At 36.1% G+C, this 17,024-nt stretch overlaps 2 protein-coding genes across 12 annotated transcripts in view; one reads left to right on the forward strand and one right to left on the reverse strand.

Moving 5' to 3' along the window:
- The window catches only part of LOC110826849 (uncharacterized), a 102,222-nt gene that overhangs the window by 70,263 nt on the left and 14,935 nt on the right, over positions 1-17,024 (forward strand). The gene's annotated exons all lie outside the window — the stretch shown is intronic.
- Positions 1-17,024, reverse strand: part of Ir76b (Ionotropic receptor 76b) — a 57,831-nt gene that overhangs the window by 8,693 nt on the left and 32,114 nt on the right. For 3 of the 8 annotated variants that reach the window (XM_087347809.1, XM_087347812.1, XM_087347806.1), the window contains exons 2-6: positions 16,153-16,304; positions 12,452-12,751; positions 11,239-11,312; positions 10,197-10,361; positions 8,049-8,391 (exon numbers count right to left, since the gene is read on the reverse strand). In XM_087347809.1, the coding sequence (XP_087203935.1) occupies positions 8,049-8,391; positions 10,197-10,361; positions 11,239-11,312; positions 12,452-12,539 (670 nt within the window). In that variant the 5' untranslated portion in view covers positions 12,540-12,751; positions 16,153-16,304. Of the gene's footprint in view, positions 1-8,048; positions 8,392-10,196; positions 10,362-11,238; positions 11,313-12,451; positions 12,752-14,358; positions 14,924-16,152; positions 16,353-17,024 lie in introns of those variants that run through there. The other 5 variants (XM_087347808.1, XM_087347807.1, XM_022057963.2 and 2 more) reach the window with 5 other exon arrangements.

Consider the following 17,024-nt stretch of genomic DNA (forward strand, 5'->3'; position numbering starts at 1 on the left):
TAAGAGGCAGATCAGACTTCTTACTTGACTCAAATACGTTAAATCTGCTTCAAATCCGTGTTAATTACGCCTATTTTTTTTTATCAATCTGCGCATTTATCTTTCTTATTTATGGTTTACTTAATAACGCTTTAGGTAGCTCAGATTATACAGCGTCGTTGGTTGATGACTAATAAATTGTAAAGGATATGGAATGAATTTAAGGTATATCTGAAGTCTTCCGTAGGGACTATGGAAAACCATGAAAACAGTCACGTGATAACCCGTATGGTATCCATACTTACTCCTGTGTAAGGTAAAAAATATCATACAAAGAAAAAAATAAAGGATAGGGGGTCAATAGCTCCCAGATACCAAAGTTCACGTGAATATTCTCTATAAGATATTTCCGAAAGTATCAGTGAACTCCGCGCGGTGGGGCGGCCGGCCTTGACGGGAAGGCCAGGCTGTTCCGCCCGAGTGCGTGTTCGCAGAAAAAGGAAACACGCCGTGTATCAGAGATCAAAAGGTTGCTTGCTGACAGACGTTATGCATTTCACCATCTTTTATACATCCTTCACCACTGTACACTGAGATAATTTTGTCCGTCAGACTCCCCCCCCCCCCCCCGCAAGATGTGTCGTCATGTCTCAGTGTATCAAAAGGAAGGTTTTGTCACCTTTTTATGTAATTCTGCTGGCACAATGCCAAATTCTTGCCGGTTTACATATTTAATGATACATCTTTCGTATCACCACCGGATGTATGAGTAATTAAATCATGTAGAGGGTATCATGCAAAAAGGGTGTAACAAAATATTTTAAAAATCGCAGATGTGGTCTAAAAACATAAAATGTTGGGATGTATGTCACGCTAGAAGGGCGTAATGCTCTACACACAGATACAGAAAGATACATTTGGTCGTACGAACACAAATAATGCACATTTGTCAAAAAAATAAGCGCAATAATATAGTATCCTGTAAATCAGTCATTTTGCTTATACATCCTTCCGGCATGATGTCTTCGATGTGATGAATAAGTTCACAGATATTTCTTAGTATTACTTACGAATGAAACTCAAAAATACATAAATAAAATATTAAAAACAAATAATGCATAAAATACAACCAGCTTAGCAGCAGAAGTCACCTAATTAACACCAGTTTCTCCTTGTATCATCATAGAACTTATTACAACACCGTTACAATAAAAATAATAACTCGAAAAAATATTAAAGACAAAAATTGTCACGTCTCTCGTCTTGCTTATTACTCTATTTTCCATTATTTATACTAAAAAACTTAAAATTTAATTTTCTCGAAATCTGAAATATGCTATTACGTCACAGCTAACAAGATGTTAATTTAAAGTCAGTTTAGTGACCGTCTGTGCTAGACGATGGCAGATTTGATCCTTAGAAGGGGGCAGGAATTTTCTTTTTGCCACCGTGGGCCCCACCCAGACTCTTATATAACATATACCGAGGTACAGACCGTCCGGGGAGTAAATCTTGCCATTTGCCTCAATCTAGCATCCTGCTTTACAATGGGAGGATCATTACGTCACGTCCATAGACGTCATTATGACACGGGGCATAAACAGAGAAGCAAATTTCTACTACGTTATTTTTTCAAAAGCATAATAACATCTAATGTCCTTAAAACAGTTATTATAGTTTATACATTAGTATTTTTCTCAGTTTCGACTACGCCATAATGCTAATACAACTGAATTCAATTTACTAATGGACAATTATTTTGTGGCTTTACAACGTATCACTTCTCCTCAGCCATTGATGTATAAGATGAACAAAGCCAATATTATCATGTAGAGTACTTTATCGTATCTCATTTAACAGAACGCCACAAAAACCGAATTTCTTCACCGCAGGGAACATTTTCTAAGGAATTACCTCGATTGTCGCACAGACTTTACCTCCATATGCGTGTAACTTCATTGATTCGTACTACGGTTATTATCATAGAATATTATTGTTCTAGCCTTTCTGTCTTCTAACAGTCCATTAATCACGTGAATTACGTAGGGGTAGCAAGATTTCGATGTCGACAGTGTTATTTGCGGCCCGCATTCATTTCGTATTATATATCCAACATTCAGCCATGGTTTTGTTTAATTTTTATAATTGCGCGACTGGGATCTCTTCGTGAAGTGATATTATGAATATACTAACACATGACGGTGATGTAAGAAGACTTGTATCAGAAACTTTAAATGAAACGAGTTGATCAGAATTATTGTAGTGGAAAAGGCTTGTTGAAATTCAGCAAGGATTGGTTTATTTCGTATTTTATGCCTTGTATTTTCTTACTAATTAAATGCTAAGAGATGACTTTTCTCACAAATAGCTCGGAGATCCGTTAAGTACAAAATAGCAAGCAGGGTGACCCCTGGATTCACCCCTCCTTCGGCACATTCGTCTGTTAACTAAGCGGGAGGTTTCGACTGACACAACATAAAATATTCACAGCGCAGGAGAGAAAAATGTTAAAGTAAATATTTGCAAAAGATTTTCGATTTTCACATCAGCCAACAAAGAAAATTCACTTCCCTCTGCGTCTTTACAAGTAATAACAAATGAGAAAAAGAAACAGGCGTGGCCACGTAAATATTTAAACATCCTTAAATTTTGTAAAACTTCGTCTAAGTTTTATGATTTCCATTGGACTGTTTTGCGTGACGTCATTGTACAGGAAAACAGAAGCAGTGTTTATGTAAACTTTTAAAATTTTATAAAGACGTGTAACATTGACCTTCATTCTGCATTTCATATAGCAAATATGTACTGGCAACATTTATTCGTCATTTAGGGATAAAATATAATAAAAAATTGAGGTAAATTTTGGCCCAATTCTCGTAAATGTCTGGGTACAAACAGGACAACCCAGAAATTAAGCGGTTAAATCTGAACAACAAATTTCGATGTTCATTATCAGTTACATTATCCTTGCTAATATTTGCCCTATACCAATTGCTTATAGACTTATTTTTACCGTCTTACACGATTTCGGAATATTGAAAGAATCCAGTTTTACATATAATTCTTTTCCCATCTTATCTTTCTTCAGCCTGACTTACACGTTACACAAACCTAATTCGTTTAATATTGTGTAAATTCACCTGAAGATTGTAACATAAATGCCGAAACATGAAGTTAATGTAATTAGACTAATATATTGTAATTCACTGACTAGAAAGCGGTTGATTAATTCAATAAAGCTAAAAGGTAGAACTCCAAGTGTTTTTCCACTTCATTTTTCACAAGTTTAAAGTTATTTAATTGACATTCTCTGAAGGCCTAACTTAATTTGCTCGACCTTAAATAATATTTCCTCTCGCACTGCATTTAAAAGGACGTGTATTTTCTAAATTTGTTCTATGTGATATTTTGTACAGCATTATCTATCCTCTATGCCCATTTATTGCAAATACGAAAGACGTACAGCACTCTCGCCGTTTGCGGTGGCTAAGTTCTTAGAAATCCCTTCTTCAGGGCGAGGTTATAGAGGATATGATTGAACTGATACGTATCGAAAATGTATGTAAAACAACTTTTGGTGTTTACCTCCAATACAAAGTTTTATCAAAATTTGTCGAGTGGCTTCGAAGATGAATCACGTAAGTGTGGGATCCCTCTGCGTGTCAATTTTATACACTTTTAATAAATAATGCACAAGGACTGGTAGAAATGTTAACATAGCAATTTATTATCAACCCATAGATCGTAAGAAGTATAAAAGTATCAAAATGACTTCACAGAGTAATGGGTAATTTTTTTACCGCTTAAGGTAAGAGAAGGGCTTAGAAACAAAAGACTCACGACAGGAAAGATATTCAGAAGTTCCGAAGCTATTACTAAAGTTTGTCGATAAATTGTCCATCCGATGTGTCAACTAATGCGAAGAATCGGCGACATTGACACAAAATATAAATTGGAGTGGTTCATGGAATTGCTTCTGGTCTGGAACAGGGCTTACCAAATTATCAAGAAGCGACCGTAAGCTTTCGTCGGCCATTGCCTACTTTTGAGATTACGTTGCTGTAAAACACAGTGTCTAGCAACCGAAGAATATCTTGGTTCGTATTAGCTACACCTCTCTTACGCATACGAGGTGCGTTTACAATTTTAGTTCGCCATGTCCGTCTGTCTGTCCGCATGTAAGAACCCAAGAACAGTGAAACGACGCATTTTCATTAAATTTTATATTGGCAAGTTTCGCAAAAATTTGTTAGCATCTTCCAATTTTCATTAAAATCGCACAAAAATAACGGGTATTTCATATGAAGACCAAACATGCAATTTTGTCTGTGGCTTTAGCTCAAACTTAATTTAAGGTTCTATTCCAGAACTGAATACAACGGCTAAAGGCCACAGTGGGTTCTGTAGTGGACAACGTGGCAATGGCACAGCGTTATGCCCTAGCTCTTTTAATGTGTTTCGGCGCCGAAGACATGCGACAGGCCTCACCAGCCATCATGGTTTCCTGTTCAAACTTCCTACCTTACCTGGAATCTGGCTAGATTCATATTAAACAACACAATTTTCAATCCGCAGACATGTTGTGTTAAATGTGGTAATTTTAATTTTAATTTTAAAAATTTAAACCGTTTGTTTTCTTGCCAGATTTCTTTACGAAGTTCTTAAGTTCTTACGGCGGTGTGTCTGAAGATGGCTGTCCTCTGAGTTGTTGGGACGTGTAGTCTGGTAGAAGCTTACCGACGTTTCAGAGGTCCTTGTTCAGTCTTGATGATGGAAGCATTAGGGACCTCTGAAATTTCTGTAAACTTCTATCAGACTACACGGCGTTACAACCCAGAGGACAGACATCTTCATGGGTTCATCTGGTTCAGGACAGGCTGTGTCTTTTGAATACGACAATTAGCTTTCGGGATTCCATAAAAGACGAACTGAACCTTCCTTCCTGTGACCTCGCGTACCCATTTTTACTATCGATTGTGATATACTACAATGACAGCAGGTCTCATGAAAGACTAAAACAAACAGAATGGCAACAATGTAGTATTGCGTGCAGAACGACAGACTCCAAGTTCAAAACCACGACGCGTGTCCTGGTCATGTATAGTCAAGCACCATGCGTGTTACCCCTCGTTCACTGTATCTTAACATCTACACTTTTCACCACTAACAGAGCCCACATAACCGGATTCGAAATACGAATGTGTCAACAATATTATCATGGTATTTATACGTGGTTTCTGTAACTTATATTACTATTATTAACAGGCAATCAGTTGCTTCCTGACCAAGTAAATTCTTGTTCACTTTCATTTCGAGATAATCTTCGAGGTTCCAATTTCCCCCCTCCAAATATTTTAGTCAGGTTTCCAATACGTCATTGTAATATCAACTAACTCGATGGAGCAAAGCAAGCGACCAATTTCTAATCCTTCAGCCAAATAAATGCAGTCCACATTTACGTAATATCTATTTTAATATTATCCATCCATCTACACTTACGTTCTCCGACTACTGTACAACAATAATAAAAATACATTAAAACAATTTTTACTGGAGCCAGAAAAGATTTCGGCAGCAATTTTTGTTTTGTCCTTTTCAAACAAATATGAAAAAATTGTTAATCTGATAATATTAGACACAGGAAACTTAAAAATATGTTCATAAGACATTTATCCTCGAAACATTTAATGCAATAAAGTAGTAATAATTAAATTTGTTGGATTATTGGAAGAAAGTTTTTATATCTACTCAACAATACACGATGATGTTGGTAAGACTGTACATGATATCAAAATCATTACGCATTTTCAACTTCATGTCAGCTACAAGTGTACATTTAACCTTGCGACACTGAGGGTCACAAAACAGTATGACACACGTAATAATTCAATGTCCTGCCTTAAAATTATTCAGTCTGTTTATTTGTTATTTATCCTTATGCCGTTTGTGCCTTTGTACGTCTGGGATTTCAAATTACAAACGGCGAAATCTATTGTTATAAATGAATCAAAGAATAGGATCAACGCTTTTTTAATTTTTATGCGTTCCCTGCATAGCGAGAACACATTATGGGCTGCACGTGTCTATCTGTCCGTCCAATCGATTCAACTCGAGAGTCACTGGACGGATTTCGATTAAATTTGATGCGGAGGTCGTGCCACTGTGCACGACCTCAAAATTGTACTTTTGAATATCCTACGAGCGGTGATAACCCAATGACAGATGAGTAAAGTCGTGAATCAGGCAATGATGTACTGTGATCTAGTGGTCAAAGTGGGGAACTATCGAACAAGACGGATTTAATACATCTAATTAATCGTTACAAAGAATACAAGACTGTATTATGTGTATTCTGGCAAGGAATACACTTTCTGAGCTTTTTTTTACATAAACAGTTTCTTGCTTGGATTAACTTAGCGTCTTCGTATGACGTTTTGTTATTGCTAGTGACAACACTCGAATGCGGGACCTTTGGAATGCTACGCTAGTATCCTAACCACTAGACCACCGAGGTGGGCCAAAAAATTGTTGTACTTATTAGTGTTACATTTCGAGTTTTCCCTATTCCAAAGCAAAATGTTTCCATCAAGATTTGAATTCAGCATATCAGAGACTATGTCGGTAATGTTTTTGGTTTGCATAGTACATGCGTTTGTTTTCGTTCTACCTGCAAGCTAGTGACGTAGACGAAACACACGGTTTGGTCACGCTAGAAATATCCGTAGTTAAAAAATTTCTGCAGTAGAAGATTCTGGAAACAAGCGAAGAACGACATCCGCTGCCTTATGTCATGTGACAGTTGAATGTAGCGTGACCTGGTACATGGCACAGAACTTGTTCTTTTAGAAGCAAACAGTTGCCGATAAACCTGCGTAGTCCTATTTGTGACTTTTCGTGTATCTTCTATCAAAGGCAACAATATTTTGACTCCCCAACAAATTGAACATCGTCCTATTAATTTATTCATGATGTTTGTATATAGAATGATGGTTGTCTCTGTAAAAGGCCTGGGGATGACTAAAATACGTTTTTTGTGTCCTTTAAAAGCGTTTCTTAATGCGTACTTTACTGTAGTCATCACAACGACTCAGAATGGAAGGCATAGGTTAAAATTTTAGCTCATATGTTCTCTTAACGCTCAAAGACACGTCTGTTTTCAGATTTAATATCCAATTTTCGTTATCTTCAACAATACTTATTCAGAAATATCAAAATACCATAGTATGTATTAAAATATAGGTTAAATATTATTAAAATGTGCACAAATTATTATAAGTTATGTATTGTTTATAATATCTCTCGTAAAATACCTTGTATATGGCACAAGTATTACCAGGAAAACTTAAATTTAACAGCAGAGGTTTAAAGTCAGTAACAAGTACGTAAGGCAACTCACGAGATAAAAACTAAAAAAATTTCATATCTTTCAGAGTAAAGAAAATAAATGAGCTTGTAGTAACTATTAACAAACTAACAATTAATTCGACGGGTCTCGTTGAGCTGATCTCGGGTCGGATTTCTGTGCAGCGGGTAGAACACCTCAAAGTACATATTCACGTGGTCTGAATACTCCCAGTTAAGGGACTCATGGACACAGGGAGTGATGGTGTGGACTGGATTCAACCGGCTCAGATAAGGTCTCTTTTAAACACGCTAATGAATTTTCGATTTACATTAAGGATGGACAAACACCTACTGTTTGTACCTGGCAGACCGAGAGATTTCCGAATTGTAAACAACCGTAACTTCTGCATCTTTCGGCCTGTAAATAATTTAGCAGGATTTATATCTACGATAAGTAACATAAAAACATCACTACTATAATTACAGGAACATAATGAGCCCGAATATGGTTTTGAAACAATAAAATCGCATAAGACAAAACAACAAAATAAGTAAACTATGTCAAAAGTCAACAGACAGTAAGTATAACAGTAAAAAAAATTGTGCTTCAAGGTCACATAATTGTAACGTAACACGGACAACAGAAACCAGGCGACAACACTTGGAGGAGGTTAAAGTCCTTTCGTGACCTTGAAGCACACATTTTCGTGGCAATGCAAACTCACCAGCCATCGGCATTAGCGTGGACCCCTGCTTCATTAACGCACCGTACACAAACCAAACGCAGTTGTCCAGAGGCACGATTGTCGTCAACACTTCGTCTCCCTTACAGAGCATCGCCCTGATCAGGACGATGATGTATATAGTAGGCCCGATGGCTATGAGGGAGACGAGGATAAGAATCCACACCGTCGAGTCGAACGGAGCCAAAAGACCGGATCCCGTGGCAGACTCCGAAGGACGCTTCAACATCACGACCCAGTTGGACTCGTCCAGAGTAGTTGACCAGTTCACTAGGTTGTCCATTTCGTGGAACACGGGTAGGAAAGCTGCGGCTATGTCTGCTTCCTGCGTAGTTAAGGTTTACAGGCATTTGAACCTCTTCAGTTAGTCTACAAGCAATTAACTACCACTCAGCGTTGTTAGTAAACGGGCAATATGAAATAATTGTAGGCAGTCTTCTGGGTTGTAGCGTCGTGTAAAAAATTTGAAATATTTGTTGAAAATTATCGAAATTTAAAAAAAAATGGTTGCAAATGCCATGAAAAGCGAAGATAAATAAAAAAAAATCGAAAAAAAATTGAATTCAATTTTTTTTAAAAAAAATAGTTTTGTGCGCTTTTTGGACATTTTCCTGCATTTTTTGATTTTTTGAAAAATTTGATGATTTTTTTTCAATATTCTCCCCACGCGACGTTTCAGAGGTTATTGCTGCCTCAATCATCGCCCTGATGGTGGATGCAGCAAGGACCTCTGAAATTGCATTTATGTATGTGTAAGTTTTTGGACTGGATCCATTTGACTCAGGACAGGTTCCAATGGTGAGCTTTTGTGAAGACTAGCGTGAAAATTCGGGGTGCATAAATGGAATTTCATGACGAGCTGAGTGACTGTCAGCTTGTCTAAAAGACCTCTGTCCCATGAATATGTGTAAGTTTCTTGGTGACTAGGACTTGAAATGATGTTATGTATTTATTGTTAATATCTCAGTCTACATAGCATCAAATATTAGGATTATTAACGAATAATTACTTTAAGGAATTTGAAAGGAATCGTGGCCTAAGGTATTATTCCAAGATTTTCCTAGAGACACTGAGAAAAACCATGAAGTCCTCAATCAGGATAACCAATTACCACTCATTGGATGCACGGTATTGTCAGGAAATAAGGTGTGTAGGTCCTTTTCGATGTCACGTTCATTTTACTGACTGTCGAAAGAAGGATTTTGACAATACGAAAGACAATGTCTTGTTCGCTTTATTCTGAAATGTACATAAAACAGCTTAATGCTTTGATTTCTGAGTCAAAGATTGTCAAGAATCAAATTGTCAGATAAAATGAGAAAAATGACTTCTAAATCGAGATGTTTACTTCAATTTTTCACTGTCGGAAACTAAAGTGCTACAGACTTTCACAGGCGACATAAAATTTTAGTGCATTGATTTTTGCTTTGGTGGGGACATAATAACTTTCAACTGTCTGTCACACTGTACCGACATGACAATCGAAAATCGTCACGCACGTCACAGTAAGCAAAGAATAAACGGAACAATTAGTATATTAGTCCTTAAAAGCTCTGTTTTCAAGACCTGGAGTCGTTAATAACGCATTAAATTATATTTTATATATGTAAAATACTATATAGAAATCATTGGCTGGTGGTGTTCGATTATCGATTTGTTCTAAGCAATGTTCGAAGAGGTGAGGCACAGAACACGCTAATGTGCGTCGTAAAAGACATTATAGCCAGTGTAATCAGCTCAAGTGGGTGAGAAATCTTCGTGATACGTCACGTAACATATAACCGTTGAGTCGCGTGCCATGTGATAACAAAGCATATTAAAATAGTTAAACGAATAAAATATTACTGACTAAGGAGTGCCATAGCTCAGTCGGTTGAATATGAAGTTTTAATATTTTCAGTAATTTTCAAATAAAAACACGGTTACTAAAAATTGCTGACTTATTTCCATTTCTTGTACTAATTAAACTGTCTATATTCTTACGGGCCAGATTCATAGACATAACCACCCTGTCAAATGATGGAATTAATAAATTAAAATAACTATAATGACATTCATAATTAATACCACATGTCCTGGAAAATAAAATGTATTCTAAGAAAGGATTATACCATTTGTTGTCTTGCTTACCTTTTTGTGAAGCATGCTGATTATCCCTGTGTCCGCATCTCCTATGATATTATCTTCAGGAAATTTTACTGTATAATTAAATCCATATTTGTCCCTCAGGATCTCAACGAAGTCAAAGACAATGCCTTTAGGAATTCCGTCTTCCAGGTAACTCAATGGGAACTCCTGTGTTTCCAGACAGTAACATATACAAATATACAAGGTCAAAGGAAAATTAATAATCTCTCAATTGTCAGTTTTAGAGTCTAGTACGCCTCCGAACACAAGATGGAAGTCTTATCGCTTGTCAATTCATTCTGTGTCGCCAAGGTGATGCGTATTTACTAAGAATGTTTCTGATTGTTTTAAAAATGATTTGGGGTACATGATTAAGACGTTATTCGTCATGGATCACAGTCTATTCTGTGCCAATTAAATCTAATTTTAATTCAAACACAACCTCCGCGATAATACTGCGACAGAAATTCTACTAACGTCTTCAGAAATAGTTTGGAAAATACATAATTTTTCAAAATATTTTGCATTTCTCTACGTATTTCCACTTGCAGATAAAATATATTGTTGGCAATCCTAACCTACAAAAGATATGTTACATGCCAAAAACACATTATTGACAAAAACAAATATATTTAATCTCTTAGAGTTTTCAAACCATTACTACAGTCCACGACTGTAATTGTACTTAATTATAAACCAAGCAACAAATAATTTACTTAAGAGTTACAAATCTCAAATTTGGTCTATGTTTTTAATTCACAATCTTATACGTTGGATGAGCTGATACAAATTAAACATTTTCTTAACACTTTTCGTAACGGATACTCGTGCGAAATTTATTAAATCCCTTAATTATAAATCACGCGACATAAAGATACATGTTCTCTTCGTGATGTAATTACTTTATTAATCCAGCGTCCTAAGGGGGTTAAATAACTTTATCTAAACACGTTCTAATCACCTAGAAACACAACGAATATCTACCCATTGGCAGACATTTCGTAGCACAATCTGCAGACCCACGGTTTAAACTGGCTGTACTTACTTTCAGCGCTGCGATGGTGAAAGTCTTGCCATGAAAAAGTTTTGGCGTCCATAAATCACACCCAATGTGTTCCCCTAAAAATAAAGGCAAGCTAACGTCAGATTTGAAGTCATAACGATGATCAAGATGAAGATGTTTTCCTTCTGGATTGAACACCGTGTGGACTTGTAGATACTCCCGGTTCAGAAGAACATACTGCCTCCATCTTCAGCAGTTATTAGATATGATCAAGTTAAGATGTGAACATGACAGAACAATTATATCGTCTAACAAGCGGAGGTAATTAAACACCAATTATATAATTAACACGACAGGATTCTAAAGTACAATATTCGAAATATTTTTTAACACGCGGCTGGGAACATAAGGCGGTTACTTAAATATTACGCTGTACTATTAAAGAAAAATAGATACTACATAAAACATGGAAATATATTCATCGAATCAAAGAAATTGGAACTTACATTCGGCCAGAGACAGTGCGCGTAAGAAGCCACATTGACGTTGGGATCAAGCCAGGAAAGATTTTATTCAGTTACACGCGGTTAAATTATTAGCCTTTATTTATCCCTTGGCGGAAGCAACCAAAGTATCACTACCGTTAGTTTGGCTGCATAACTATCAGGGACAATACGTACATTTATATTCAAGGCTTGACTCAGAAAGCTTTCTTGCAACATCTCTATATGCTCGTATTATTTCGACTAATTAATTTCTGATTTTAACATATGGTGTTTCAATTAGAATGATTGGTACCTTCTGATCTGGAAGCAAATTGTCTATATTACCTTACCTAACAAACTGTCATATTCCGGTTTGTGACGCCGTGTGGCTACAAACATGTTTGAGCATGGTATCATGTATCTTTATCTTCATGTTGAAGAGAACCTCAGATCTCATTTCAGCCCTAAGGATGGATAACGTTACTTTTCTCTCCTCCGGTAGAAGTTTTCCGACGTTTCAGAGGTCCTAACTCCATCATCAGGGCGACTTGTCATTATGACAGAAGTCCAGTGTTTCCATTGGGCATGACAAACTGAAATTTCCCTATTACACTAACAAAACATTTACCTTTAAACTTCGGGCTACGTTACTTTTGGGGTACAGTGTAGAAAGGATTTTTTTGAAGGATGAACAATAGTATTTAACCCAATGAACGAATATTGTGACATTTTATAAAGTTAGAAATAGCTTTTTGATGTATTTTGCTTACCGTCTGTCTGAGTGCCTTCCATAATAGCTTCATAGTTAGTACATATGTGCATTAGAAGCGTGCCAACTAGACCAGCTGTGGCAGCCATCTTGATGAGTGACTCTTGAAGTTGCTTCGGTTGTTTTATTGAATGAATCTCACAAACTTCACTCCCTCCAGTTAGAGCAGTGGGTAATGTTCATCATTCACTTCACCTACAGCATTTCTAACAAGAATGCTTCAAGCTCCGTGCATTCAGTTCTTAACTGAAGGGCAAACATTTATCTGCTACATCTTGCCGAGCTCGCCTCAAAATGGAGGCTAAAATCACAAATATCAACATTCATATTTAAATATTAATACCGTCTTTGTTTTAAACATTATCCACAGTCTGTTAGATTTGTTAAGTTTTAAAGAATCACTGCGTTTCGGAGGACAGATTTTCATTCACATATCGAGAATAGCTCGGTCTACCGGATCGATCAAAACGATACCTCACTTTTTAAAATGAAGACGAATGAAGATCAATCCTTCGAGACGTTATGATGTTTTAATTTAAAAAGAAACCTTTAACGCAAGATAGAAAAAATCATTCATATTTAAATATTAACACCGTCTTTGTTTTGGACATTATTAATTATCTGTCAAGTTTTTTAGGTTTTACATCTTCCTTTGCATATCGAGAATTGATCGATCTACCGGATCGATCAGAAAAGATACCTAACTTTTTTTAAACGAAGAATGAAGATCGACCCTTCGAGACATACAATTTATTTTTTTAAAAACCTTTAACGTACGAAGGAAAAAATAACAAAGTAGCATCATAATACCATCGCCGAAGTTATTAAGATAAGAATATAACTCTACTCTTGTTTTAACCTGTATATATAGACCCACATAACTCCTAAATTTCTATCACTATAATATTGATAGAGTAGACCAACATTTCAGTCTGACATCATCCTGTATTACCTGTAAGTCTATATATAATCCTGGAGCATAATGCATAAAACGAACACATAAAGAGAAAACTTGAGTCTGTCCATCCGTTTTCTCGACCGTTCACATGGTACATTTTTTAAATTACTCGACATATTTCGATGAAATTTAGAAGTACTGTGTACACTAAAAGTTGTGGAGCGAATTTAACCGGTCAGTTACAAACCATGTTTTACATGAGAGACAAACATAACTTCAATAAATTCCTGCAACACGGTTAATTACACATAAAGCCACTACCCAACATAAAATACAGATCTCACAAATATTTATAAAATTTATTTTTAACATTTTAAATATATAAAATATTTAACAAAATACAAATTCCAATAATACGCCCATATCTGCAATAAATTACTTTTAAGATCAATAAAGTATTAGTATTAGTAACAAAAGGGGATTAGAAATAAATATTTTGAAGATTTTTGAATTGTTAATGCTATAATAAACATTTTATTTACATCCTTTTTCGTCTAAACCATTAACAGATTAAACATATCTAAACCATTGTCTCTCGGATGTCTGTAAAATTAGTTCTTCGTGTTAAATAATAAATAATACAATATCAGAATGTAAAGTCGAATATTTTTCTTGATTGGTGTAATCTGCTCATTTATTTCTATTCACACATTAAAACCACTTTTACTTTCTGCTCATCCCACTAACCACTCAACAAAACACAGTTGTCAAGTTACTGAAACAATATAATTATAAAAAATATAGGAAGTGAAACAAAGTTAAATGACTATTATGAATTTCTGTTTGCCAGCTCGGAAAATGAATTTGGTTAAGGCAACCGACCATTTTTTTCGAAAACTGGTTACTGGTTCAATATGACAGTTTAAAAATATAAGGAAATTATTTTGGCCAATTTCAATTTACTTTCTTAAATATTTCCATAATCGCCTCCTAAAAGTTAAGATAAGTACCATTAAAAAAATACTCCAAGGTCTTGTTTAAAACATTTCAAACATTTTCCTCTTATATTTACTTTTTAACACCGTTGTAATTGTAATGCACGGAACTCCAGTCAATGAGATGGTGTGATCGCGTTCCGTCAAACTGTGCCACTAACTTACGTCTGTTACCAGCACCCCCTGCCCGCCATTTCAACACCCCGCCTGCGCAACAACCCCCACTCACACCGCGGTGGCGTCTGCCCCACGCAAATCATGCCACGGAGGCGATATTCAATGTCACTATGGCAGGAAAATTGAATAAACAAGCTCGGAAGTGTATTTCGAAAAGGAATACACACAATGTCCTCACGCGTTCTTTGTAAAATCCGGCTTCTTCGATAGTTCCCACTTTGGCCACCAGATCACATAACCTCTGTATCCACCTCACGACTTTTGTCATCAGTCATTTTGTTATTAGCACTCGGAGGTTATTGAAAAGTACGATCCTGGGGTTGTGCAGAATAGCAAAATATCCACAACAAGTTTCGTCGAAATCAGTCCAGTGGTTCTCGAGTACAATTGACTGGACAGACGGAGAGACACGACCTTGTCCACATATGGCGTCTAATAACGCAACGCTGTTAAACAGTTTTAATACACAATTAAACTACAGTTTCTAAAAACTGTCCATCGATATCATAAGAAATTATTATTATGTTTATTTAGTATATTCTGAGGCGCTAATTATAATAAATCTTATCAGTTATATTAAATATTATTTATCTTATTTAGATTCTTTTCTCTAATCCTTTACTTATGCCGAAGTTACAGTTTGCCTCTGACGTGTGGCATAATCTCAAGTTAACCGATTATTAGCACATTAGAAAATACACAATAAATTTTGTTAATTTGTGTTGGTATCTTTTTTCAGTTTTACGTTTCACGTAATTATTATCTGATTTTGAATTGTTAAAATTTTAGAACATATAAATGTTTTATTTGTTATTAATGTTTGAAACTGCAAAGTAAATTTTTATTCCATCATGGACAAGCTGGTATTTATGTGCCTACAAGGCAAATGAGATGGATTTCTACTCTGAGCGTAAGCAGTGCATTAAGACATAGACTTTCAGCTAGATGCATCATTGCAGTGAAATGACATATACAGATTTTTGGACATTTTTAATAAAAACAATTGTCTTCTTCAATTACATTTTCTATAAAATGGGAAGTTCATAGACTGACTATTTGTTTAAGTTTAATTTTATTTTAATTCGTTATTTTTTCTTATACAGACCTGTGGCTATTAGTGTACGTCTGTCATAGGGTCTTTGTTGGTGGCAAACTTTCCGATAAATTAAATATATTTAATTGAAATACATTTGATTAATATCATTGTCGTCATCTACGGTCATGGTATTATATTAGAACGTATCACATTATGAATCTTTTCGTGCATTACCAAATTACATGATTTACAGGTCTGATAGAAAGAGGACATACAAAGTATTATTACATCGTTTCTAAAAACATGACGTGTGACTTGTCGTTTCAGGCTATCACCTAGCCAGTTCCAATTCGGAAATAATTATGAAACAATTAATTCTTTAGATATTTTATGTTTCTCCAAGAACCTACGGACGATGTGGAGGAATAGCTCCACCACAGAACAGATATAAGGGGACACATATTCGTGTTTCGTGTGTGCGTGTTTCAGGACATGCGCACTTCAGACCTAATACAAACCGCGGTTTATGACCCTAAACCAATGCATTTAACCACGAGTTCGAATTTTAAAAACTGTGGTAGAACGTAAATTTGTACCTGTGTTTGATCACCACGCTATGAAGACTTGTGGGAGTGGAGGTAAACATCCATTTATTCTTAACCTGGACAGAAGATGGTGGTCAGTGGTCGGCTTCATTTTACCCTCTGGGCAAGTCCTGGTAACCATTGGATGGGAGGCTGTGTGTACGCTGCAGACAATAGAACCTCGGTCATCCAGCGGGTAGCCAGTTTACAGACTAGATTAATATGAATATGGGTACAAATATTAAACAATTATTACTATAATTATACAGATTCAATGTTCAATGCCTTTGAATTTCTTCTCTGCATTGCTCCATGTCATCATTTCTGAAAGTGAATGTACTCAATTACAATGTTTTTTCAAAGGCTGTACACAAACCACTAACTGGCTCTTAGTCGGTTAATGTACGACATACATTGCGGTAGAGACATCAGGGTGTCCCAAAACGATGTCTGCACAATCAAGAATCCATTGTTCCCACTGATTGTCAGCTGTGTGCTGATGAGGGCATGTGACATCAAGAAGGCGGGACCGTCCCACATTATCGTCCATATGTCACGACCTGTATTGACTAAACTTTTCCCGACCAATGGAGTAGAACACAAGAGGAAATTTTGAGTACCCTCCACGATCGTCAGCTTTAACCCCACCTGACTTTTACTTGAGGGGGTTATTCGAAGGTCGCGGCTTAGTGCACTTCCAAGAGATCCTACAAGAAACTGAACGGCTTGTCAGTCAGTGGTCATGACCAACATCTACACTAAATTAACAAAGTCCCAATGTTGACGTATGTAATGGTTTAGTTTATTAAAATATATTTAATTCTATGTCCGTATACGTATTTTTCGGACATTGTATTTCCATACCAAGCGCTTGAACGAAAACC

This window comes from Zootermopsis nevadensis, unplaced genomic scaffold (assembly GCF_977971745.1).
Source record: "Zootermopsis nevadensis isolate Lab colony 2312 unplaced genomic scaffold, Znev_1.0 Znev_ptg000012l, whole genome shotgun sequence".
Lineage (NCBI taxonomy): Eukaryota > Metazoa > Arthropoda > Insecta > Blattodea > Termopsidae > Zootermopsis > Zootermopsis nevadensis.